The 27,539-nt window shown below is 42.6% G+C and overlaps 1 protein-coding gene across 2 annotated transcripts in view; it reads left to right on the top strand.

Moving 5' to 3' along the window:
* vwa8 (von Willebrand factor A domain containing 8) overlaps positions 1-27,539 on the top strand; it is a 66,696-nt gene that overhangs the window by 35,889 nt on the left and 3,268 nt on the right. For both annotated transcript variants that reach the window (XM_076746085.1, XM_076746084.1), the window contains exons 27-43: positions 641-749; positions 1,355-1,493; positions 2,569-2,756; positions 6,963-7,082; positions 7,351-7,415; positions 7,523-7,648; positions 7,740-7,849; positions 8,362-8,513; positions 9,250-9,454; positions 9,563-9,644; positions 10,159-10,363; positions 16,029-16,137; positions 16,528-16,684; positions 21,917-22,025; positions 24,422-24,547; positions 25,068-25,226; positions 27,027-27,125. In XM_076746085.1, coding sequence (XP_076602200.1) covers positions 641-749; positions 1,355-1,493; positions 2,569-2,756; positions 6,963-7,082; positions 7,351-7,415; positions 7,523-7,648; positions 7,740-7,849; positions 8,362-8,513; positions 9,250-9,454; positions 9,563-9,644; positions 10,159-10,363; positions 16,029-16,137; positions 16,528-16,684; positions 21,917-22,025; positions 24,422-24,547; positions 25,068-25,226; positions 27,027-27,125 — 2,260 coding nt within the window. The remainder of the gene's footprint in view (positions 1-640; positions 750-1,354; positions 1,494-2,568; positions 2,757-6,962; positions 7,083-7,350; positions 7,416-7,522; positions 7,649-7,739; positions 7,850-8,361; positions 8,514-9,249; positions 9,455-9,562; positions 9,645-10,158; positions 10,364-16,028; positions 16,138-16,527; positions 16,685-21,916; positions 22,026-24,421; positions 24,548-25,067; positions 25,227-27,026; positions 27,126-27,539) is intronic.

Here is a 27,539-nt window from a genome sequence, read left to right as displayed (position 1 = left end):
ACATCTTGTTTACATAAAAGCAAATATTTTGTCTCTTGACTTCCAATTTTGGACATGGAAACTAAAGTTTCTCTTACGTATTGCATTGCTTTTCTATTCACAGAAATATTTATGGTTGGAGGACTGTCTGTCCCCCAACACTTTTATCTTCTTGGAATTTCTACATTTTTTTTTTGCATCTTGTAGCCCACCTACAGCCAGTGATTCATTGGAAGACAGTAAACAGTAAACATCTGGCCAGACACAACAACACAAGCAGGGACTCACAAACACACACAGACATTTGTCTCAAGTGTCTTGACTTTCCCCTGTGTAGAGACAGTGGGGTCGCATTCAAGCCTTTGTGTTGTTGAAATCCTGCTCAGAACAGAATACACCTATCTGAAATTATTTTGTGGTGGGCCTCCTCATGAATTAATTTTACTGTAAGTGGGGGTGCAAAATGGTGACAGTAAAAACCAGGTATTTCTGAAATAGAAAATCAGAACACAGAAACAACATCAAAAACACAAACACACAAACCACACGGCAATAATTTGCATCGTTCCTCACAATTTAATATAGATTTTTTTCATCGTAGGAGTTCACAGTTTTTCAGCCGTTACCTGGCAGTTATCAACATTTGACCTTTAATCTTCAGGTTGCCCCTGCCAGAGGTCAAGATGACAGGGTACTGGACAATAAACCAGGGTGGTAACGCTCGCCGGAAACTGCTCTGTCCCACTGAGACACACCCCATAGACATCAAGGTAAACACACAAGGGAAATGCACCTACATAATCTTGAGAGTTCACTTGCAGCATGTACATCTGTGTGTTGACCCACATCTCCCATATGTGGTGAAGATGAATGCTATAGGTTTAGGACGCCATTAAAAATGGCTGTTATCAGGTTGGTTTGATTAATGCTTCTTGTGGTGAGTTTTCACAGCAAATAAAAAGTATGAAAACATTTCTAGAATCTATATTGTGCTAAAAAATACTTCCTCTCTGGTAGGTGTTCATGCTTCTGTAGGCGTCGAAGCTCTGCTGGAAGCAGTGTATTTGCTCTATTATTGGAAAACTATGACTGCTTGCTTGGAACATACAATCATATGGATGCACCACTGAGGAGTGGCTTATGCTGCATTGCAGTGGTTTTAGGGATTTCTATGGAAATTTTGATCATTTTTGTCCATTGTGAGAAGTTGCCAGCTTTGTGATCCATTGTGACTGACACGAATTTAAACTGACCACAGCTGCTGCTCTGTACGAAGGAGGAGTCACATTCACTGCGTGATCTCATCTCCTCTTAATCGTACACATTAAACATCAACATGTGTGCAGCACTGTAACAGTGTCTGCTGTGTTTTCAGGGTCCTGTGTTTCTACGTGTTCAGAGTTACCCCTGCAACAGACAGGAAAGCAGGGCTTTGAGTTTCAGCGAAGAGAAAGCTCACTGGCAGATTCCCATGAATGAAGTCAACATCATCTGCGATGTCACCACTAAAGATGGTATACATTCACACACACACACACACACACACACACAATCAACACTGTCCTATAATACATTCTCTGGTTTCAGGTTTTGTGGTCATTTCGGGGTATATTAGAGGATTTAGGGGATGAAGTATATAACAGGAATGATCTAAGATGTATGGATAAAATAGAAGCCTTCTGCCCTCACTATGGTGGAAAAGGTGCACAGCTTTGCAGGGAGCTAAACACACTTCCAATGCATGCCAAAGACAAGGGATGTCCTTCACTGGAAACAGTTATCCAACACTACTTGTAGAAGTAGTGTCATCTCCACTGCAGGCTGGAGGCTCAAGTCTGCACTCGCCACTAACAGCATAGCACACCATAATCTGACCGAACTGTTGAGCAGCATTGCAGCTCATGTACACACCAGATTTTGACAAGGGAGAAGAATGCTTGGTATAAAAAAGATGATATCTCTGCCTCTGCTGCATTGATCCATTGTGAGTCAGACAATGTTACAGGAGTGCCATGATGTGTAGTGTGCTCTGTAGCATGTACAACACAGTAGTTCATTTAGTAAACACTTACAGTACATAGACTCAGCAAGAGTAAAAAAGAATGAAATCTGTTACAATTAGCCCAAAAGTAAAAGAACAGTTATCTAAAATGTGTTGTTTGCAACACTTCACAGCCTGAGACAGTTAGTATAACAGCCAGTATGGGCAGCACTACACTAATCATGGAAACTAACAGTTTATATCGAAAATGTCACAAAACAGCTGTAAGAAACAGAGCATACACAGATAATTGTCCAGCAAGGGCTTTTGGTGAGTCGATACAAGATGCCTGTCAATATGTTCACAGTCACAGATCTGTCACTGCTGTGGAACGTGTCAGTAGGGGGTTGCTATTAGAAACAGAGTGGTGAACCGAAATCAGCTGCCAATGGCAAAACGTAAACATGTTTCCATTCAGCCACTCATACTGCATGTGACTTTTATATAATACCCAGGAGATCCACCTACTGAAATGGCTGAATATCAACAGACATACTACAATACAGAATGAATTACATTCCCACATTCCCCCTGTTTTTGTTCTGAAGATGTGCTGTACGTGGCCACGTGTAACCCAGTGTCCCTGTACGCCATGAAGGAGCACGGGGAGTCCATTCAGTGCATGGAGCTTTACGACGTCTTCCCCAGGACCATCAGTGGTGTTTGGCAGCCCTTTGTCACTGTTGCTCCTCTTGGGAGTCCTCTGGATGGACAGGTGGTGCTGCACGAGGAGCAGGTTGGCACACACTCAGACACACACATGCACACAAAGACAAGTTTGTGTGATCACACTGAGCAGATTCCATAAGACCCAGTTATTTCTTAATCCCCCATGGGAAAATGTTGCTGTCTCACAGTAGATTCAGTCAATAGGATGTTGATCATATTAAAGGTACCCTGCAGACTTTTCATTGTAAACATCTTTTTTAAATCACACATTTTTCACCAAAACTCATGGTGTGAATTCTTTAAGATCAAGGAACTGCACTTACTGCCCATTTAAAAATCGTCTTCTTGGGGTGTGGGAGGTGTGTCAGGGGATATAGCTCTGTGCTAGGATATCTCAGTAGCACCCCAAGCTAACTTGTTAACACCATGGAGCGTGTCATAGAGAGTCAAAGCTGGTCTCCAGCTATTGGGGGCATGAATTCTAATATTAGGTCAGGCTACTTGTAAGTTTTTGCGATGACATCATCAACAGGGTGGAGTCAGCTTTGCAGCAGCAGTAAGTTTCCAAACCAGGAGAGGGTTTCTAATAACCCCAAAAGCATCATTTAGATTTCTTTGTGCACATTTTTATCTTGTATGTGACAATATTTACACCACTGAGAGAATTCTCTATATACAGCACATACAAATGTGTTAGCAGCTTTTAAACACTTGTGCTTAATTAGTACTTATAGCCCAATAAACATCAGTTGCAAAGCCTTTGGCTTGAAATCTGCATTGTTTATTTTCTTGCAATCCTCTTCTTCTCATCTTTTAGTGGAGAACCTTTTACAGTACATTACGGCCACTAACTGAGCCCTCTGCAGATAAATGTGATAAATATGTACATGCACAGAAACATTGATCTACAGAGCTCCCCGTGGTCAAAAACTTTTAAGGCAGTAGGGAGAACCAGAGATGAAGTAATCACTCAGGAAAGATACTGAAAAGAGAATACGGTTGCTGCTTTATAGTTGAGGTGAATGTGATAGTGGACATGAGGGCATACAGCAGGGAGGTAATCCACAAACACAAAGAAATCAAAACAAGTCCATAAATGAAGTTATGTGAAATAAAGTAAAATGACACATGCAAGAAGTATTGAACACATGAAGAACAGGAGGTGCAAAAAGGCATGGGAAGCCAAGGAGGCAACTGAAATCTGTCAGTATTTAGAATGCAATCCTGCCCCCTATCAGCGCAAATGAATATCAGCTGGTTTAGTCCTCACTGATGGCCTATAAAAAGGGTTCTCATTACCAAGGTGTCTCACAAGAAACATCTCATGATGGGTAAAAGCAAAGAGCTCTCACAAGACCTTCACAACCTCATTGTTGCAAAACACAGTGATGGCAAATTTCTAAACTTCGAACGTTCCAGTGAGCACTGTTGGGGCCGTTATCCAGAAGTGGAAAGAACATCATTTCACCTTAAACAAGCCACAACCAGGTGCTCCTCACAAGATTTCTGTCAGAGGACTCAAAAGAATAACATGAAGAATTGTCCAAGAGCCAAGGACCACTCGCTGAGAGCTTCAGAAAGACCTGGAACGAGCAGTTTGAAGTTTGCTGCACAACATTTGGACAAGCTGATGAAATCCTGGGAGAATATAGTCTGGTCAGATGAGACCAAAATTGAACTTTCTGGATGTCACAGCACACACCATGTTTGGAGGAGAACTGGCACTGCACATCACTCCAAAAACACCACCCCAACAGTGAGGTTTGGAAGTGGGAACATCATGGTGTGGGGTTGTTTTACAGCACATGGTACTGCCAGACTTCATTTAGTTGAAGGAAGAATGAATGGAGAAATGTACACAGATATTCTTGAAGATAATCTGCTGCCATCCACCAGGATGCTGAAGCTTAAGCGAGGGTGGACGTTTCAGCAAGACAGTGATCCCAAACACACAGCCAAACTCAATTGTTTCAGAGAAAGAAAATAAAGCTGCTAGAGTGGCCCAGTCTGTCAGCTGACTTAAATCTGATTGAAAATCTATGGAAAGAACTGCAGATCAGAGTTCATAGCAGAGGAGCATTCAAGATTTGAAGAGAGCTTGTGTGGAAGAATGGGCCAAAATCACGCCTGAGCAATGCATGCGGCTAGTTTCTTCACACAGGAGGCGTCTTGAAGCTGTCATTACCAACAAAGGCTTTTCTACCAAGTATTGAATCATTTTCAGTTTGTGTGTTCAACACTTCTTGTCTGTGTCATTCCACTTTATTTCGCATAACTTAATTTATGGGCTTATTTGTTTTGAATTCTTTGTGTTTGTGGATTACTTGGGTGGTTACTGACATCTGTCAAAAAATTCATTTCAATATCCCCATTAGAAATATGCTTAATGACAAAAATGTAGACGCCTTCAACACTGTATGTATACGTGTTGGAAATGTCAGTTTTAATTGTAAGGTATGTGGACACCATGCAAGAACAACGTGGAGCGATAGAGAATTTGTAAATATAAAGACAATTATACACTTACACACTGACTGTGAGTGATCACAGAGGAATTTTAGTCCGGTGTCCTTTAGTCTGATGTCCTTGTTTACTGACAAGTTTAACATGTAACAAGACACTGACGCAACACTGGTATTTAAACTTTTTTTGGAGGACAACCACAGATTCCTCACAGATTTAAATAGCTGTGCACACGTCTGTCAGAGTGTCTTTAAATGATTGGCTGTCAGTGGTTGTTTGCTGTTGAACCTCTCCAACCCCATTAGATCCTGGCCTATGACAGCAGAGTGTAAGACAAGAACAATGCATGTAAGCCATTTCTCCAACCAGAACACTTGTACAGCTGGTGTATATTAGGCAAGAGGAGGACTTCTAAAAATACGTCTGTGATGGATCATGTTTCGTCTGTCTAAAAATGAAGAGGCCCAGACAACATAAAGTTCATTCACAGGTCACTGGCCTTCCAGGAAAGTCAGGGAAACCAGCACACACTTAAATACGCAAAAACAAATGCAGGTCCTACTTGGCATTCACACAAAAACTTGTTTACACATACTGAAGTGAAAGAAAATACATTTCTAAAGAAACATTTCGGAGACATGATACAGACTAAATGAATGCCTAAACTATATTTGCATGAATACTGACAGTTCCAGACAACTTTTCATTGTTATTTTTATCTGAATGTTATTTCTTTGTTTGCTTGTATTGTTTTTTGTGTTGATCAAGTTGTGCTGCTCTTTATGTCTCTGTGAAATCTCAATAAATACTTAAGGTAGAAAAAAAGAGAGCATGCACAAACATGATAATGCTACGTTCAAGGACATGCAAACACAAATTCAAAGACACAGCTACACATACAACAAACCCACACAGAGACACACCACAGCCTGCCAGAAGACACATGTAGGACACACAAGTGTGCTCGAACATGTACATGCTCCCCCTAAAGGCAGCGCATGTTTAGAATCAGGAAATGTGTTTGCAGTCTTCAGTACAGTAGTGTGTGTCAGGAGTGGGAGGCCATAAGGAAACCATTAGTGTGAAGCAGGGCAGCCAGGGCTGAGGCCAACTCCCCTGTGGCTCCTTCTCATAAAACTCAATTGAAGATGAAGCTTAGTGCATCACAAATGAAAGCCTTTTTGCACAGTTCATCCAATACACACCACAAGCACACACACAGATATCCTTTTCCTTATCTGATATAACTGTAGGAAGCATGCAAAGAAAGATGCACATACAGACAATATGTCTATCTAAATTGAACTGGATGAACTTGCAGTGCGGTGTTCACATTAGTTGCCTGTAACTGGACATCCGCGCTCAGATTAAGGGGGCTTTACCTGGAGAAGACCACCCTCTGCTGGTGGTGGGAGCGCAAACACTTATTCCAAAATTATTCAGTGTATGCAGCGTGCAAGGTTTTGAGAGGTGGCACACTTGAGTCCAATTTAGAATGACAGTCTAACTGGTGTGAATTGCAGGGCAGTGGAGATACGCACCATTCCAGGATTTGGCTGTACCTTTCCTTTATGTATAAAACTGAAATTACTAACTGCATTACGAGTGTCAACGTGCTCATTTTAGAGATTCATACTGAAACATATGCACAAGACAGATCAAACGATAAAGAAATGTCCACAGGCATGAGTCCTGCATAGTAACATAGTAATCAACAGAAAATTTATAGGAATTATCAGATTTTAGCATTTTGTTCTTCCACAGTTTTCACTCCACTCTCTGCCTGTCTTTCCCTTCGTCTCTCTGCCAGAGTAACACAGTGCTCCATTTGGACATGGTAACCGGCGCCGTGCGGAGACTCATGTTGTCTCCGGACAGTGAGCAGCCCCCCACCAGAGCCTCGACTTGGTGGAGCAGTAAGGAGCAACAGGTCAGAGGTCTCAATGTGTTCAGAGATTTGATTTGGCTTGTGGCTCTTGAATGCTCAGGAATCAGCTCCACTAGTCATTCAACTTGTTAATAATTAACATTTTTGTTTCCGGTGATGAGCTGGAATGCATTATCCTGTCCAGAAGTTTTAGTTTATCAGGAGGTTGCTGCAGATTACATTTCAAGGAGTGCAGAATTTTCTCCTGAATAAAATATTCCAAAGAAGTGTCTGAAGTTAATGTGTTGTGTCTTTTGATTGTTGTTTGCAGGGAGGGCATAAAATGTGTCGTGACTTTGCCCACAAAAACTGGCTCCTCTTCTATAAGGAGGACGGGTAAGCTACTGATCTGAACCACCTGATCCACAACACTGTCAAGCAGCACAGCACGCTCTCAGTCATATGATGGTGTTAATCGCTGATCTGTGTGCTGGTGTGTGCAGCAACCAACTGGATGTGCTGGATGTGCTGGAGGGCCGGGTTCACTCCATCTCCCTTCCCATCAACCTGAAGTCTGTCTTCCTCGTGGCAGAGGATCGCTGGCTACTGCTGGAGAGCAACACCAACAAGTACGTAAGGGACCGATTCATCAAATCTTTCTGAGGATTGTGAAATCAGGATTTATTTATAATATGGAATATTATACGTGCCTCTGAATAGGAAGTTCCTGCTGACTAAGCCCATGCATATGGCAGCTGAAGACTCTGGAGTGTGTCAGCTCCACAGCATCAGTGAAGACTCAGTAAGCTCAGGCCATGGAGCCAGCGCAGGTATACAGAATGATACGGACATTCAACCGCTCTTTACAAAGGTTAACTGGGCTTTTATGTGCAGCCCAGCACTTCTTATTAAAGACATTATGTCAACTCTTTCAACAAAAGCAGGCAGCCGGACACACAAAGAAATAAACTGGTGCCCCAGGGAGCCATGTGTCTGCCTTGACAAGACCTCGTAGCAAAGTCAAACCAAACATATGAAGTGAACTACACAATGGATTCAATCAATATTCCACTGCACGTCACAGTTAATGAGAACAAAATATGATGTCATGAGTAATATTTAACTATCAAGACTGAATCAGTCCACCATGGTCATGAGTCACTGTAATAACTGTAGACCTAACTGAGGACGGTGATCTTTATTGTGATCTACAGAAGAAATATACGAGCTATAATGAGTCTCTGCAGTGAGCTCATTGATGTAATAATCCTGACTTTTCCTTTCTGGCTTCTTTCTCTGTTCCATCATGCCCTGTTCGGCTGCTTCACTCCCGCCATCCCAGCTGAGGTGTCCGTACCACAGATGTTGTCATGTGACCAGCTACCCAATGAGAACCTCAGCGCTGCTCTGGACCAAAAGATTGTCTCACCTAACCGTATACTGGCCGACAGTGGCTCCTTTGCACGGGTCGTTGTGGGCTTCCCAGACCTTGTGGTAAGAGAGAAATTGTGAAGTAATATTTGGGACAATATTTGAGGATATTTTTGTATTAAAGCTGCACTAGACATCATTTTTTCTGTGCAATTTTCATGTCCATTTCAGGTTTCTGGTATGACCGCTCGTGCAGTATCTTCTCTGTACAAAGGGAAGAGACCTCTTTATCTATAGAGAGGAATACGAGATGTTTGCAGTTCACTACTATTACATTCCATGTTTTCAGTGCTGTTCAAGTTCAAACTTCTAAAAGGTTATTATAATTAAAGGCTACCAAAATGTTAAGTTTTCCATTCCAGCTTAAGGAGGAGTTCTTGAAGTGTGGCAAGCTAATTTAGTGTTAAACCTTGTTGCCCTGCAGGAAGCTGGGACATTGTTGTGTGCTTTGTTGTGGAATTTACTTGCTCTCACTTTGTTTACATACTGTAGTATCCCCAGGCATTTCAAAGAATCATAACAGGGCAGACTGTAGATATGGTGTTAAGCATACAGTGGAGTGGTGACCCATTCAATAAGTCCCTGTTGTCAGCCTAATGTATGCCTGAGAGAAATTAAATGGGTGAAGAACGTGAATGAAAGCATGAATAAGAGCATGAGAGCTTTGTTGAATGAGGCACTCCAGTGCCGATGCTAGAGCTGAACTGATGAATATTAATGGGCTCGTAGCTAGGCTATACAACCGTGTGCTTGATGTGTAAATAGCAATGTTTTCCTCTGTATTTCTTTTCTTGTCCAGTCTCCTAATGAGGTGTACAGCTTTAAGAGGCCTGTCGATCTGTCAGTGATGAAGAGCGGTGAGAGTGGGGCTCACATGTTCCTTAGAGGTGGGCTTCGGTCCAGCCCAGCCAAACGGGACAATTGCGTCAGTCTTCTGTCAGCCAATCAGGTGGTCCGGGCCCTTCCACCCAGCAAGGTGCCCCTGAAGGAGGTCTACCCCAAAGGTCAGAGTTCAGATGAAATGAGCTCAGAGCAAGTGTTGTTCACAGCACAGAATTCGAACAGAGAACGTATTCAGCGTGTAAACACCTGTTTTCTTGTGGGTCACTCAGATGTCACACCTCCAATGACAGCAGCATACCTGGAGGTGACTGATCTGAACTCCAAAAAAATCAAATACATTCCTGTTCCAAGGTGAGCACAACACACCTGGTTCGTACTGTGTCCTCCACTGCAATACATGTACAGTTCCAGTATAACAGGAACGCCATTTTGTGTCCTCTAGCGCCAGCTAGTGGTCAGAGACAGGATTGCATTGAAAAATAGGAATTGTCTCCATATGTTTTGCTAACATTATGATTTTAAACTCTGATGATCTGTGTGATTGAATTCTTATGTATCACCAAAGTGTGAAATGTGTATAAATCAGCTTTTATGCTGACATATAATAATTTGCACAAAAAATTGAAATGGGCAACCTCTGTGTATTTTTGCCAAGTTGGGGAGACTTTTCTATCAGGGTAAACATCAGAAAGACACACATGAGGTGTTGATCCAGGAAAAACTGTTTCATGACTAACTATTGTTTGACTGATAGCATAATTCATACATCCGAGGAAAGTTTCAGTGTCAAATCTATTGAAAGTCGTGATGACCTCTCTAAGTGACAGCTTGTGTCTCCACTCTCCCACATGTTTGTGACTGGCAGGTCAATGACCGTGTCACCTTACACCAGCTGGCTATCCAAAGTGTCCGAGTCTGATGTGCTAATGGCTCCCCTCGGTTCTGGAGGTGTGGTCACAGTGGATATGGGTGGGTATGTCCGGCTCTGGGAGACGGGATTGGACGCCCTGCAGCGATCACTGATGGAGTGGAGGAACATGATTGGGACGGAGGATGGCAGACCTGTGCAGGTAACATCACATCTTGGTTTGGAAATCTTCTTGGGTACTTCAATGCATTGTTACAAAGATGAGAGAATTGGGTAACGGATAGAAATTCTTGCAGCCTGCAGTCTCTCTCAACACCACTGAGCGGCAGTACTACTTTAAAAATAAGTGCTGTGAGCACAGTTTCAGCTGGACATCACTCTGCATGCCTGCCTCGCTCTGGCAGAGTAGCTGCCAAAACATTCCTGATTGTATGTTACCCAGGCTGTTTCTAGTCCAGAAATGTATGACCCGCTGTACCCGGGGTGGGTGTGTATGAATGGCTGGACATTGTGCTGATGATGCAACATGTTTGACCTTTGTTGTGGGTCATTAACATTCAGACCGTCAAACTGAGAAATCTTTGTTAAGGCGTCCACATGCACAACACAGGCAGACAAGTTCTTTAGACAGTGTAGTCTTCCAGATGTACAACCGTGATGTAAAAAAAGCTGCAGTGCTGTGTGAAACGTAATGAAAAACAGGATGCGGTCATTTGCAAATGAACTATGTTTGACAACAACAGTTTCACAAAGTGTTCCTGAGTCCATGCAGTAATCTCCTTTATCCAATCACGTGTTCACAAAGCGGTGAACCTCTCTTCATCCTTGCTTGTGAATGACTGAGTCTTCCCAGGATGCCCCTTTCATAGCCAATCCCGATACTATCACCTGTTACCAATGAACCTGTTTACCTGTGGAATGTTCCAAACGGGTGTTTTTGGAGCATTCCACATCTTTCCCAGTCTTTAGTTGCTCCTGTCCCAACTTGTTTGAAGCTAATGAGGTCAAACATTAAATACTGTAAGTAATGTTTTCAGTTGAGCATATGTCAGAAAGGATTGCCAAATGATCACATTTTGTTTTATTTAAGTTTTCCACTGTGTTGTGTTGTAGGGTGTATGAAATGAGGATATCAAAAAGATGATGATCATCATCATGAATTTGGATGATTCAGATGAGTGACTGTTTTGTCTGTCATCATCAAAGATGTAATACACATTTTACATAAGATAAGCATCTTTTATGTGAAAGTAGTAGTGCAAGTAGAAAGAGCAAACTCCAAGCGTATTTTAGGAATGAGTGAAGGGAAAGTAAAAAGAATTATTTGTGTCAGTCTTCACCATTTTCCATATTTGCTCCAGAAAAAAGATGATGTTATCCAGGTGATTATTCTGTTTTTGGGTCATTCTGTGTTTCTGTGACTCCAGTGGTGTATTTTCCTGCTCACTGAGCCAACAATGACGCACACTGAGAACACTTTGACTGAGAATGAATTTATTAAAACACACACTCTCCCATACACCTCCACACCTGCAGAGCACACATGGGCCTTCTCTCTGGCCTAGACTCCTCAGTACTGAGGGACACCTTGATGGGACACCTTGAGTCCCCTGTAGGTCAGACTCAGACAGACTCTCCCTGTGCTCTGTGTTGGCTCACTGGAATGACATACAGCTCTACTGTGTGTAAGCATAGATACACAGACAGATTTCTCTGTATATCTGCTCACAGATGATCTACTTTCCAACATGTTCACACACCTGTTCCATATGAACTTACCTGTTTGCATATGGCACATGTGCATTACTTGTCAAATACCTTGTTTTTATGAAAAGGCCATTGCCTTCATCACACTCTGTGCACTGTGTGTGTGTGTGTGTGCAGAGTGAGTGAGTGACTGTCTTTTGTATAAGTGGTGCTTCTGATGTTTGCAGGTATCCAACATAATATCACCACATTCATAGCAGTTCACTCCTCTATATCCTGTCACTTAACCTGACACTCAGTTGTCCAGTATGGTTGTTTCACCATCCATCCCGTATGTCACTGTCTGAGTGTTTCTTTTCTTTACTCTTCTGGTTTGCTGCGTGCCAACTTTTTCCCTCCTTGCCGTTGTGCCACTAAAGCTATCTTATCACTTCCACTCATAAGCACTTGCTCCTTGAAGTTCATATCGTCTGCAGCGTGCCTTGCAGACTTGTGCCACAATCTGCAAACAGCAGTAGTTAACTGTGCAAATAACATTCGGGACAAATAGCATGTTAACTGTTGAGCTGTACAGTCGGTCTTGTTTCCACATCACATACACATTCATGTACGGGCATGCTTTTATACCAACACACACTAGTGTGCATCCAAGTTCTCACATGGGCACACATTTACTCAGAAAAAAGCACACAAAAGTGAACTGAAGCGCACACACACAGATGCCATTACTCCTAAATCATTCTGTCTTTAGGCGTCTAAAGGGAAAATCAGAAATTTATGAGGCTATTAATCCTACAAGTCAAGGCGTGGACTGCAGATGAGAGACAGAGAGATAGACACTGGGTGAAGAAAAGAAGGGGAGGGGAAAAAAGTCATTGAGAGAAGAGGGTGTGGTGGAAACATTGATTCCCACAGTCAGAAAAGTTCAGCTTTCTCAACTGCAACGTCCACCCCACACTCCCTTCACCTCTCTTTCTTTCTTTCTTTCTGCCTCTCTGTCTCAGGGATAGCTTATGTTCACCACTAGGACCAGTAGTAACGAGTAGTTTTCACTTGCTTCATCTAAACAATGTGTGACTTTACCACCCAAACACTCCCAGAATTAAACTTTTTGAAGTTTCATTTTCAAAATTGCCATCAAAGCACAAATTAGAAGTAAAATGAGATATTTACACCATAGCCTGTCATGAACAACATTAGTGAGACTTTATCTCAAGAAGAAGGTGATTCCCTTCTGCTCAACAATCTAAGCTTTCGAACATCCAGAGGTCATTTAAGGAGACGCTTAAAGACCCTGAAAACTTCACGTCAAATCAAGAAAAAATTTAAAGTATTCATGACTGAATATTTTATAATGACTAAATTTTAAAAAAAAACATCTCATGGCATTATTGATGAAGGGTTTAACCCTCAACATCTCTGGTCAATGTGCTTTAACAGGGCTGTGTGTGTGCTCGGATCAGATTTAAGTGAGAGTGACTGAATTGTTGAAGTGGTGGAGTGAGAAGCACGCTGGGTCCTGAAGTGTGCTCCCCCGTTTCAGTTTTTTCTTTAAAGGATATCCCCAATGCTACTGAACATAGACACAAGTGACTCTTCCAGAAAATGTTATGCTCATGAAACAGCCATGTTGAGTCTGTAATTCATCTTTGTCCTGTCTCATGTAGTTTGTGAAACTGAAGGTCCTGCTGTCAGCATCCCTGCTGGGACATCGTAATGTGACACACACACACATGCCTGCGTGCAGCAAAGCTCATGCTCAGTTGCTGTTTTTTGCTGTATTCAGTATGTGACACCCCCTCCCATGCATTAGTGTGTAATCAGAGATCAGTCACATTGCAGAGGTGAGCTCCTGAAGGTGAGCTGTGGCTCAAACCTCTGACCCGTTACCTCACCGCAGAGCTGCAGCACCAAGCTGTCTCTGGTTACTCAAGTTAACATTGGTTCATCATTGCATCATCACCGCGCTTCCTGAGGTTCTTCACTGTTTGAGACCCTGCTGATTACTAAAACCAGTTGGAAGATGAAGTGCTTTGTGCGCTCTGGTTGACAGATGATGTCATGATGTGGCACCATGTTTGTAAATCCTCTCTCATACTCTGTATCTTTATTTCTCTTGTGATTTCTTAATACTTTATGGCTGACATACGCTCAGTGGCCACTTTATTAGACACCTGTAATGTATTTCAGCTCAGCCTTTACGAAGGCCATTTTAATAAGACGTTTAAGTCATTGGGGCTGTAGTTTGCAGTGGTGTTGAACGTTATGTGCTGTGTTTCTTATGTTTTATCTTCCCCACATCCAAACATGAAAAATTAGAAACACCTCTCAATATAACGAAGCCCAGTACAACATCACCACTATAGTTCAATTAAAAAATGACATCATATTGTGGAATTAGTTGCAGATGTATTGATGGGATGGCATTAAATCGTATAGTTAGAGTATTGGTCAGCCTCTAATTCCTCCTTATGTTGATGCTCAATTCAGGTTTGGAATGTTTTGTTGTATTTGTGTTTTTATTTCATCATTGTTATCTATGATGTTAGAAAACTGCAGCACGGTGTGGATGGTCTCTCAGGAAATGTTTTTAATTTCTAAATTTAGAGTGAATCTGCTTGAACAATAAAACATACAGTACACAGTTGAATGGTGTTGTGTACAGTAGGTCCACTGTGTGAGCTGGTTTCCACAATGGCTGTTATCCTGTCCTGGTAATCTGCCATGGTTTACATCAGACTGACCCTCCTAATCTGTACTAAATATAGACAGCTCTGCTGAGGCAGCAGCTTCATGTAGATGTGAGAGCGGTACCTGAGCTCCGCTGTCAGTTTGAGGTGTGGACAGTGGCTCAGCGGAGGGAGAGGTGGGTCCTCCTCAGCTGCACTGCTGCTCCCTCTAGATAAGTCTCTGTTCAACTGCACAGACCATGACAAACCAAGCCAAAATCAAAAACAGTAAAATAATAACTCACACACACACACAGCTCTCCACACAACAAAACCTCATCCCCAGAGATGCTGTTCAAATTCCTGCAGTATGTGAGAATGCAGCTGATCTACCGGGGATGCACTGAGTCTCCCATTAAACTGCCCTTCCTCTCTCTCTCCTTCATGCATGCCAGAATCCATCTGGCTGCTCTCCTCAGTGTGAGAGCCAGCATGCTGATTTTGGCATTGATGGTACCATTGAGATGGACCTAAAAATCCAATGCTTTAACCCCTCTGTGTCTCCACTCCTTCCCTCTCCATCCCCCCTCCAGCAGAGAGAGACAGAGCCTAATCTGTCCATCCTGCCAAAACCTCAGACCTTAGTGACAGAAGGTCCATTCTCTTAGTGCTTTGACTGTGCGATAGGTAGCGAGCTGTTTGGGCTTTTGATGGCTGTCTCACATGCTAATTCAGTGCATCAGGAAGTTAACACAAAGAGGACATTCCAAGTTGTGTGAACTTGGAAAAGTAGAAAGCACAATCCAATATGTGTGTCTCTATTAGAGGCACAGTGTGAGTACCTGCTTTCCCAGGCTGTGTTTTGAGACTATGCTCTGGTTTCCCCGAGTGTTTTGCAACATCGTTCAATAATTGGTTAGCCTAACACAATGTATATGTACATATCATCTTTATGAAATGCAGAAATGCTTAGTGCAACAGCTCAGAAGCATCTAAAAGGGAAAATACTGGCACAGTCTGACATTTATTTAGTATCCAGATGAAAACTGTAGGGGTGGAGGACATTGTGCAGTATTCTTGGTGGATGTGGAGATCTGGCTCTGTACTTTAGTTGATTGTAAATGTGTGCTAGGTCACTGTGATCTCTCAGTACCCAGACAAATTTCTCCCATGGGAGACAATGAATGCTTCTCTTACTCTAACAACCAGCAATTGCGTGGATCATCCTCGAGATGACATCAGAATGCAGTGGTCTGTAAACATTTTCAAGCTTTTAATGTATAGCAGGAGCTATAACTAGAAAATATAAGATTAGTGACGCGTTGGAACTGAAGCAGCCCTTTAACCCCTATAAGCTTGGACATCTGTTGTTTAGGGCTGACTTCAGAGGCTCAGAGCACTTGCACAGATGTATGAGAGTCTGCACCTGTATATTTGCAGAATGTTTTAAAACTGACCCATATGGCATCTCTCTCTCTGCTCTCCTTTTAGATTACCATCCAGAGGGACAGCGGCCTGGATGTCACTGCCCCAAAACACGGCAAGATCGACGCCACCAACAGTCCTCATGTTGGGGGAAACCAGTGGGCAGGAGGCACAGGTAGCCAGTCTTTCCTGCTCGATCAGGAACAAATTCCATCCATTCACCAAGTGCTGATAATCTGTGCTAACAATTTTCACACACTTCACTATAACTGATGTGCTGTCTTCCCACAGCGAGTGCTTATTGGACTCTTTGTCAGACAAAACAAGCAATTTGAAGATGTAATGACTCCTTTACTTTCTTTCTTTCTTTCTTTCTTTCTTTCTTTCTCTCAATCTATAAGGAAACATTTGTTAATAGTCCCAATTAATGTTTCAACAATCGTTTTAACAATTACTGAGTTAATAGAAACTGACTTAAATGAATGGTTTGAAATCCGTTATGGGTTGTCTAAAGTGTCTTCAACAGCTGTGATTGGTTCATCTCTAAAAAGGTGTTTGTTTGCAGGTGGCAGAGACACAGCAGGACTAGGTGGGAAAGGGGGCCCTTACCGGCTGGATGCAGGGCACAAGGTCTACCAGGTTTCCCAGGCTGAGAAAGATGCCGTTCCAGAGGAAGTCCGCAGGGCAGCTCGTGAGATGGGTGAAAAAGCCTTCAAGGAAAGGTAGCCTTCTTTTAAATACAGGAAATACTGTGGTCACATGATAAAAAATGCCTGCCCAGCATAGGAAAGCATGGCTGATCCTTATCCAGTAACCCATATGCAAATTGAAGTAGCTCCACAGTGTCTGAGTGACTTTTTCCACCTTCAAAGCTACCCAGAGCTGAAGTGTGTGGTGTGTGTAATGGGGAACAAGTGTGTGAACCCTTGTTTTGGCCGTCTGCAGTGTTTCCTGGTCAGTCAGCTATCCCAGGTATGCTAGGTGCTACATCCTGAGCAAACAACCACAGGCTACAGCTCCTCAGCTGGAAAGACGAGCGCAAAAGGGGATTCTGCCGGGCAGCGTGTGTGTGTGTGTGTGTGTGTGTGTGTGTGTGTGTGTGTGTGTGTGTGTGTGTGTGTGTGTGTGTGTGTGTGTGTGTGTGTCTGTTTCCCCACACTTCCACACGGTTGCTTCAGAGCACAGGGTTGAGAGGGCAGCCCTTTCACCAGCTCAGCCATGAAGGCTGTCTCTGTTCTCCTTTGCTTCAAACAGTCTCGTTCTCTTAACTTTCTTTTCTCCCTCATCACCCTTATCCTCCCCCTTTCCTGCATGGCCCTTCTCATACACTAGGCTCTTTCACACCAAGAGGACAGCCTCTCTGACTCTTCTCCCTTTCTTTTTTTCATCCCTTCTATTCTTATTTGTAGTCATTTCACTTGCTTTTCTAAATTTCTTCCTTGGCACTCTTCCCCCCCCCCCCTCCCTGTCTTCTACCTGTCTATCAGTGTTCCACTAAGCCCAGAGAAAATCTTGTAGCTACATGCTGATACTCTTCTTCCAAGTAGATGTCACTGTGTCTGACTGAGCACACAGGAAACATACCTGCAGATAGGGCTGCTTGATTGACTTATTTTTGCAGATCACAGGCCGACTCTGTCAGGTTCTTTCTATACCTTCTTATTCACTGATGCCTGTGCACAATCCTTTGTTTGCTTAACTTCAGGTCAAGCATCAGTCAAACTATGATCATGCTGTTAACCCTTTCGTACCTGACCCACACAAGCAACAACATGACAAAACCCACGTGAACATATGCACGTTTAGACACACGCACTCACACTTCTCTGTCTATGTTTGCTCTGTATATTCTTTTATTGAGGAGGAGAAACGCAGCACAGAGGTCACTGCTACATAATCCAACACTCCCACGACAAAGACCCCCACCAACATTGCTGTTTTAGATGAAAACTGGACACGAATTCATGAATCCTGCTATGGTGAAGGTGTGACCTCTTGTTTGCAGGTTTTTGGTTGGCCAGCTTGGCTCTAAGGTCAGGGTTGTTGGTTTGGTGTGCTCTTGGCAGCGCTTCAGTCGTGCTTTTGCATTTTCATATGCACAGAGATTTTTTTTTTTTAAAACAGTGCTGGTGTGGATGGTAGGTTTTTTAAGGTTAAAATCCCTGTTTTAACAATTTCCTGCCTTTGTGGAAGAGGCATTAGATCCTCTCTTTAGAAGGAAAGTTTGTCCTTTTATGGTAATCATGTTCATTTGTTCTAGTTCCATTGTGAGGTCCCGACGCCCACTGGCTGTTGCTAAAGCTTCTCAGGGGGTTCTTGGTTTTATGGGCTGTAATAAATCTTTTTTTTTTTAAGTTATAGAGTAGGAATATATCTCAGCACTTTGTTCATTTCTGTGAAGACAACTAAATGAAATTGTTTTCAAAGTTTAGATTAAGATAGAAACTTCAAAAAATCTCACAGGATAAGGTCACGATGGAGACCTGAACACAAGCTGTATTCATAGAGTGTTCACCAGCCTGAGCCTGCAGTGAAACAACCAAAGAACGAAGAGAACAATGGCCAAGCGTCAGGGAGAAAGGAAGACTGAACATGTCAAAAAAGAAGCCTTCTAAGTATCTTTAATGACTAAAGACAGATCACAAATCAAATCACTCTTTTTACTCAAACTTCTTGCTGACATTGCATTCTTTATTTGGGTTAATTGTACCGTTGATCAGTTGTTCCTGTTACTGTCATGCCTTGAATATGATGTGAAATACCCAGAAAGTTTGTCAACCAACATGTGAACTAATCTCCTTGATCTCAGACACTTTAAGTTGGTAGATCTGTTTAATAACACAACATAACTACATGAACTTAAGGGGACTTTTCTTCTCCTGTGAATCCATAAGCTTCCTAAATGTAGGAGAAACACCCAAAAAATGCAAAGCGTTGCTCAAGAACTGATGAGTGTTGGGTAAGTTGTTATTGTTTAGTGTTAACCATATTTCATGCTATTATACAGTACAAAAATGCTCATGGAAATGTTTCAATACACCAACAAATAGTAAAGCAACCACAATGGGCAGCAAGTTTGACATGTGGGAGGTGGTGATGCGCCCCCGCTCAATCAAAACCATCCGCGGGCTGGCTCTGTAGCTGGGTGCATCATAATTTGCAAACTCAAATCAGAACCAAATATTTAAAAGGAAACCATAATTTTCTCCATTCTGGGACAGGCAGATGTTTGGAAGGCTGCTGTTTGTGTGGTGCGTTTAGTTACTGGGTGTGAAAACAGACTCTCTGCGTGTGTTTGTGTTTTTCATTCACTCGCTTTCTTGCTCCTGTTTAAGTCAAGCTTCAGGAATTTGAAGGAAATAGCCGAGGCCACTGGCCAGAGTGTCTGCTGACCACATACACTGCTCTCTCTCTCACTCACACATATGTGAAGGAAGCTACTCTGCCATGTGCTGTTTAGTGGGCTGACATGATGTGTTGTGAATGCAGAGGAAAATAGCTGCACTATAATATAGAGTACATTGCGTGTAGTGTTGTAGCAGCACACCACGGTATGAAAATTGATGGTTATCACACCATGTACATATGTTTATCTACAGAATTGAACTCAATACTATTACAGTATAACAGTATTAATGTTATTAAAAAAATGTTCAATTGTATCTTATTAATATTCAAAAGAAATATAGGACATAATAGCTTGTGAAATTACAACAATGTGTTGGTTCAACAAAAAAAAAACCTACTGTTGTTAGACCTTAAAGGGTCATTGTAGCTGATAATAGTCATAATAATGATGTGATACTGTATACTGAAATGTGTGCACACTGACATTTTCTGAGACAGTTATTGTACCATAATTGTGTGTGTATAATAATACTCATCAGAGGAAGTAATTCACATTATTATCAGCTGCTGGACCAATCAAATGTGGCTGAATCCTTGCCTGCAGGGTCAGTATATTACAACTAAGGTGTGTGTGTGTGTGTGTGTGTGTGTGTGTGTGTGTTTTACCTTTTTTTTTGTTGATCAGTTTAAATTGATTTTTAACTGTGTTTTTATGACCCCACACATTCAAAGGTTTATATGTTTTCTGCTGCTTTGGAGTCTGTAGAGATTCTACCTCCCTTGTCTGTGAGGGTTTTGTCTGAGTGCATCAGTTACCTCAATTATAGATACAGGATACATGCAGGTAATGTGAATCGTCAATGCTAATTGCCCACAGGTGTGAATGTGTGAAAGGTTATCCATCCATATGTGTTCGACCTGTGATAGACCGGGGACAATGACAGCATAGATGATGGTCAGTTGAATGGAACATAATGAGCTCTATAGATAATATTCAGTACACATAATTCACAAATCCTTACAATAAGCTATAATATATAAAAATATGACAAACATGTATGTGCAAATGTGTTTTTCAGTGTTAAAATGTTTTTAATGGAGCAAAACCTGCAAATCCAAATCCAGCAACTTAAAAATGTGCTACAACACTGAGAACAGTCTGCTGAAGCTGTCATTCACATGTGCTACAATACAGATTCTAACCTCCACTCTCTCATCCATTTCTGTAAGTGGAGGACGGCTTATTGTCGCTCTTTGTGCTCCTGAGCTTTTAACATTGATCCAAAACGCAGTGACAAGCTCAGAATCGACATGTACCAAAACCACTTACAGTACAGATCATAGGATTTCACATTTTTACTTCTTGTTTTTGAACACAACAACTTTGTGTTGTTTGTTATGGCGACGGGTTGAACCCATACCGTGTGACTCCCCGGGTTGTTTTTGCTACTTTATTTCTGCTCATGTTCGATTTTCCAAATGACCCTCCGGTGTTGGCGATGGTGGTTGGTAGATGTCCTCTGAGTGAATGAGTCAGTGAATGTGTGTCAGTGTGTATTTGGTCTTTTTGATTGCATGGCTGATCTCTGTGTCTCTCTCTCTCTCTCTCTCTCTCTCTCACACACACACACACACACACACACATACCCACAAGTTTGTTGCAAGCTGTGACACATTAAGTTTGATCTCCTCCACCTCCCTGCATTTTGAACTCACTGTTCTGTATCTCTATGGTGGTCACAGTCTAGTTGTCACCAAAAGATTCAAACACCCGGCAGAGATTTCCCCCACCTGTCTCTGTGTCTCTCCAATACACACCCACACCAGTCTGTGCAAACATGATGAAGACCCTTACCACATCCAAGGGGACTCTGTGTCTGCGTGTGTCAGCGATGCTAAAGTACCTGCATGGTGGGATTATACAGATAAGGTTGGCTTGGGGGAGGGGGGCACAGCCCACCTGTCTTGTCATACCCACAGGTGTGTTTTGGAGAGAACGCACACATGCACACACATGAAAAGGGCATCCATATTTAACAGCACTGACCCCTGTGTCCTGAGCTGTAATTCTTTTGGGTGGAAAGAAGAAGAAAGACGTCGATCAGGCTGCAGTAACACCCTCAGCTCAGTGCATGAATGTATAAAGTGATGGTGTGTGTGAATGGGAGGTCCTGAGGAGGTTCAGAGAGGAGCAGTGTGGAGATAACTGAAATTATACTGGTTTGTAGAACTTTCTGAAGTTCATCTACTTCAACACTCATCCAGTCCTCATCCATGCCACTGTGCATTTGGCTAGTAGCACCGTAGAGCAATGTTTGTACTGTATGAGCAGGTCCTTGTATTATTTATATGTCGTGGTGGAGAAGTGGAGCAGTGTGTGCAAGGGCACATATGACTGAGACGTCTGCGAATAGATGCAGGAAGGAAGAAACCTGCTTGTGCCCAGTTTAACTGCCTGTTACTCGGCCCGTTCACCTCTGTTAAAGCCCTTTGAAGATGAAATCCATCCAGTGTAAATGTATGTTTGAATACAAAACCTGAAACATATCAAATCAAGTCATTGTCTCCCTTCATCCTTTCTGTTTTCCTCTGTCCTTCCACGTCAGGTTGAAGGAGATCGATATGAGCGAGTATGACGCTGCCACATACGAGCGCTTCTCCAAGGCTGTCAGGAGACAAGTTCAGTCTCTGCGCATCATCCTGGACAGTTTACAGGTTAGCTTCACTCCTCTGGAATCAAACATTACCTTAAACATCATGACTTGTCTTGATTAATACGACATCTTCAACACTGTAGGAAACAGGGTACAACTATGAGTGTTTGTGCAGACAGTTCAGAGCCTCACTCTTCCCTTCATGGATGAAGGACTTCAGGACAGTGTCTTCATGTCATGATGCACGATGTACTGACGGTGCTTACTATATTACATTTTCACCCGTGATCAGCAGGTAGAGTTGGTCCAAAAAATAAAAAAAATAAAAAATCCTGGAAATGTTCTTTTGCAAATCACAACGCTGAAGACTACAAGCCTGAAAGCTGCATCACTCTGAGATTCTGTTTACTTTGGTAGACGTACCAAAAACCTGAATTTCTAATCCTAATTGATTACATTTAGTGGAACAAGAGTATACTGTATAATCATATGGCCAGTTAAAACAGTTCAATTAACAGTTAATGCAGTTAACTGTATGGCACCATTGTGCATTCCATGAAAAAAGACAACAGTTTAAGCATAATCCAAACAAAGTGTGGATTTGGATAAAACATCTTTGATTCACTGTCAGACGGTGAGAACTACAGAACAGCTGAGCTGAGTCATGGGCTCATAAATTTAATATATGACAGTATTGGTTGACCTCATACAACCCCACTTGTGATACTGGGGGGGGGGGGGGGGCTCCCACAGGAGCACCCTGATTGGTCAATGAAAAGCAAAAGCAAAGGGAGTGGTGCTTCAAAATCCAGGATGTGATATTGTCTCAATTTCATTATTTTGTTTTAGACTTTCCTCCTATTGTTGTGTGTGTGTGTGTGTGTGTGTGTGTGTGTGTGTGTGTGTGTGGGGACATGTGATGAGAGGAAAATCGTGCAGCATGTGGGGATGATTACAGAGCACAGACCTTAAGCCTTGCTCTATTATTGTCTTGTCCAGGTGTGAAGCTCTGTTTGTATATGTTATGGTAGGTCTGTGTTTGTGTGTGTGTGTTTGTGTTTTCCATCCAGGTGTTTTCAGCTGTGCCAGCGCTGGCTTTCAACATGAACGCTGGTTATTGTTTGCATTTGTCCTCGTAGCCCCAGGCTTTTTTCCCGCTGTAAAGACGATGGAGATTACACCAATCCCACCTGGCATGACGCTGTCAAGTCATGTTATTTTTATCATACCTGAAGAGTGATTTTATGAGTCACACACACACACACACACACACACACACACACACACACACACACACACACGCACCTATCTCATAGCTGGCAATAGTTTATAGTGTATTGTTTCCACCCACTTCGGTATCCCAGAGGGAAACCCCCCTCTATTTATCTCTCAACAATGGACTGACTTGCCAAACATAAACACCTGGGCTCTCACTTATCAATTGTCTCATAGGAGGAAATCAGTCCTAACTGGCCAGAGAATTGTATTCTGTTCATTTTAGATTCCAGGAAATAAAAGCAATCTTCTCAAAATACTCTTCTGAGTATTTCGGAGCTGTGCAGAAGCGTCCTAACCTGTAGGAGTTCTCTGGATGTTACAGGCATGCAGAGACTTCCCCAGGAAGAAGGGATATTTTGGGAATGTGTAATGAAGTAAGCTGATTATAAGATACAAATTTGTCAAAAATTTTATATTTTTTCTAATTGACCTTATGCAAGATGCAATTGCTCCATGAACAAAGAGAGCACATGTTGCCTCTCACAGAAGCCATGCTCCTCACAACCGTCAGCAGTAATATAAATGGCTGCTCTTGTGTTTTACATTTGGACCGTATCCGCTGTCACAATGGAAAAAGTTCTTCTCGGTTGTCACGATACAACTTAATTAACACATGCATGTCTTTACTCTTTGCACATTTTCTGTATGTAAAGTATGTGTGCATTGTGTTCACTCGCAGGCATCTGTCTATCTACAAACAGCTATTTTTACAGATGAGCATTCCTCTCAGCGATGTTAAATCATGAGACCTGTGTTAAGTAAAAACATCTCTCACTGTAAACAGTTTGTAAAGCCTGAGCCTCTGACCCACAGTGGGTGTGGGGAGGGTGGGGGCAGATGGTGGTCACCTCTTTTTCTGTAAAGGAGCTAATCTAATCTGTCCACAGCAAAAAGTGGAGAGACATCCCAAGAAACAGGGTCCGACCTTCAAAGCCTCCTGTCTGTGAGGGCAGGGGTGGGGGGAAAGGTGCTGCTTGGTGGTGCTTAGGGTGACATGATTGTCTATGATGTGTCAGCCTGAATTACAACTGTTTTGTTTTCTTTTGCCTTGTTTCACAATCCGTTGCCTCTGAACGCCCCGCTGAAATGAAACCATCTTCCCCAGACAGATTTTGAAATGCGTTTATTTATTTGGTTGCCTGGTACGGAACATGTCGTCTCTGTGTGGGTGTCTTTCAGGCCAAAGGGAAGGAGCGACAGTGGCTGAAGAACCAGGCTCTTGGAGAACTGGATGATGCTAAAATCATTGATGGGCTGACTGGGGAGAAGGCTATTTATAAACGCAGGGGAGAGCTGGACCCAGAGGTGTGTGTGTGTGTGTGTGCGTGCTGCTACACATATTTAAACCACGCTTCAGCTTTTCTTTTCCTGAGCCACACCTCCAAACACACACACACACTCCCAGACTTGCACACATGATTTTGACCTTTATCTTTCAGACGATACATTCCAGTGGTGTGTGTGAGGTTATTATTCCTCCCTGTGTTTCTGCCTGAGCTCACACAGCTTCTAGTCATTTCTTCTGCTGCAGCAGCCCAGCGCGGAGATAGTTCCCACACTAATTACACAAACTCACACTAACCATAATATGCATCCCATGTTTTTCTACCTTATTTAACTCCAAGCATTGCATATTTTTGGTTTGGCCTGAAGTTCTACGTTGAAATAATTGCGAGCAGTTTTGAAATCCTGGCCTTGTGCTGAATGTTATTTTAAGTAAGCCACACCAAATTCCACACAGCACTTTCCAAAGGAGGTGTTTAATTTAATCATCAGTCGCTGCTAATATTGTGTTTTGCATGTATGTCGCTCTGTGTTTTTACAGCTGGGCAGTCCTCAGCAAAAGCCCAAGCGTTTACGAGTGTTAGCAGACGTGTCGGGCAGCATGTACCGCTTCAACGGCGTGGACGGCAGGCTGGAGCGCTCCATGGAGGCTGTGTGTATGGTCATGGAGGCTCTGGAGAACTATGAGCACAAGTTCAAGGTGAGAATGTCACACCAAACATCATCTGTGTGTAATGTAATGTTGCTGAGGATACAGTTTTTACAGTACAACCTCAACCCACCACTGTCATCTATGTTCCTTTTCCTCACTGTATCAGCTGATGGTCTGTCACATAGACAGTGTGTCTTCAACAGGACTCTAATCTCATATGCCATTTCTTCTCTGAATGAACCTCAGCAACACTTAACTTAGAATTTAGCACTTTTGTTTGAACCTGAACTGAAATATGTGCTCAAGCCACATCACTTTTGGGAACCACTTGGAGCAGGAGCCATAAAATAAACAGTATAAACCATCTGAGCCTTTCTTTCTCAGACGATTCCACACAGCTTAGCAATATGAGACATTTTGCAGAATCCCTGAGTCAATAAACTTTGTCCACTGATGTTCTTCCACCATCCTCCAAGAGGTTTTCACAATCAAACCTGATTGAAGTTATAGTGATACAAAGTCATAGCGGTCCCTCTGCCCCTGAGCCACCTGCTGTGCCGTGTGAAGGAGTTGTTGTGTTGTAGCTTCTGACATGGTCACACTGTGCTTGGCTTCGTCCAGGCTGTCATTAGTGTAAAGACATACGTTTTTGGTGGTAAATAAGCTTATAATCTTCACGACCCGCCTGCTACTGGGTAATCTTATGTGCTTTTGACTACATCCATTTGTGCAAAGAAAGCTCAGCAGTTCACAAACGGAAATCAAGAAGACCATCTCAGCTAGGAAGGTGGGATCATGCGAAAGCTGGAAGAAGCAAAATAGAGTGTCAGAGAGGAGGGGGAGAGGGAGATATGAGCGAGTGTAAAAAAGCTGAAGGGAGACAGACTTCTTGGCCCCTTAGTGACACTCAAGCCGACCAATACTGATCACATATCAGTGTCACACACACGCGCACACACACATATATTTCAGTGCTCATCACATGCTGTCTTTGCATGACACCCCTTACACCAAAGTGCCTCTGATAAAACAGACGATATACACACTTTCACCTGTGTGTGTCTGTGCTACCTGCATGTTTACAGTGTGTATGTGTGTCTTCAAATTTGATGGCGGTAGGTCAAACGTACATATCTATTCAGGATTTCTATTTGAAACAGTGCGTGTAAATAGAGATGGCATGATGAAACATTAGTCTGAAGAATTTGTCACTTAACAGTTTCATGTCCTATTTATTACAGCCATCAGACCCCATTTACAAGCCGAAAATGGAGCAAGATCAGTGTTGTGGAAAAAGATCCCCTCTGAACTTTGATTTGAGTCATTTGAACAACATATGTATTTAGAATTAAATTCAAGGATTTCTTCATCCCTGAGGTGAAGAAACGCCAAACTGAAAAAATGAAAAATGGAAAGGACAAAAAAAGATTTGGTCTGAAAAGACAAGATTTTGAAAAAACATGCTTCTTGCAGAGCAACAGCGATATGGACGGATGAGACACACAGTCGCATACCTCTGACAACCACAGTCATGACCGCCCTTATTAGAAATAGACCATATACGTAATACCTGGGTCCTGAAATAGCTGAGTGGAGCCCACGGTGCCAGGCAGACCCGGCCTTACATAAGCCAGCTGTGATGGATGGTCTATGGGAGGCATTTAGGCATGACAGGGTTACCATCTCACCTGCGTCTTAAAACCTCATTCCAAGTGCTATTCCTGCATGAGGATGATACAACTGGGGTTTACACAAAATATAATACTGTCATTGTTGCCATATGTTGTGTGACACATCTTACTTTTGTACCGTCGTTATTCTCTTACGTAACCTGTTTCCTCTGTGCAGTATGACATAGTGGGCCACTCCGGAGACGGCTACGACATTGAGCTGGTCAGAACGGACAAAGCCCCCAAGAATAACAAGGACAGACTCAAAGTCCTCAAGGTACAGATTCATCATCAGTTATGTTTTCTTACTCTACACCTGTTGTTCCCTTACATCCCTCCACAACATGCTGAAAACGCTGGTTGGTATTGTTGTTGCTCTCTCTGTCTCAACTGTCTGTTGAAATGCAGCTGAAAGAGCACGTTAGCTGGAAAGAGGCTGCAATGATGCAATCATGCTTGTTGTTATTTTCACTTTCCTCAAGTGCTATCTAATCTTTCACATAGTTTTCTTTTTTTTGGAACATGGGTGAGCTGACCCTTAAATAGACAGTTGCAAGTTAGCCCATTCGTTCAATGCCCATGCTGTGTGCAGCGGCATGTCCCCCACTTCCCAGGGTCAGCCACCACGAAGTCTCCACCTGTTCAATCCACTGGATAACATATACTGAGGGTGAGGTCAGGGATGTCTGAA

The sequence above is a fragment of the Chaetodon auriga genome, chromosome 13 (genome assembly GCF_051107435.1).
Source record: "Chaetodon auriga isolate fChaAug3 chromosome 13, fChaAug3.hap1, whole genome shotgun sequence".
NCBI classification, from domain to species: Eukaryota; Metazoa; Chordata; class Actinopteri; order Chaetodontiformes; family Chaetodontidae; genus Chaetodon; species Chaetodon auriga.
Note: the sequence above shows the minus strand (reverse complement) of the source record. Positions and strands in the feature narration are given on the sequence as shown.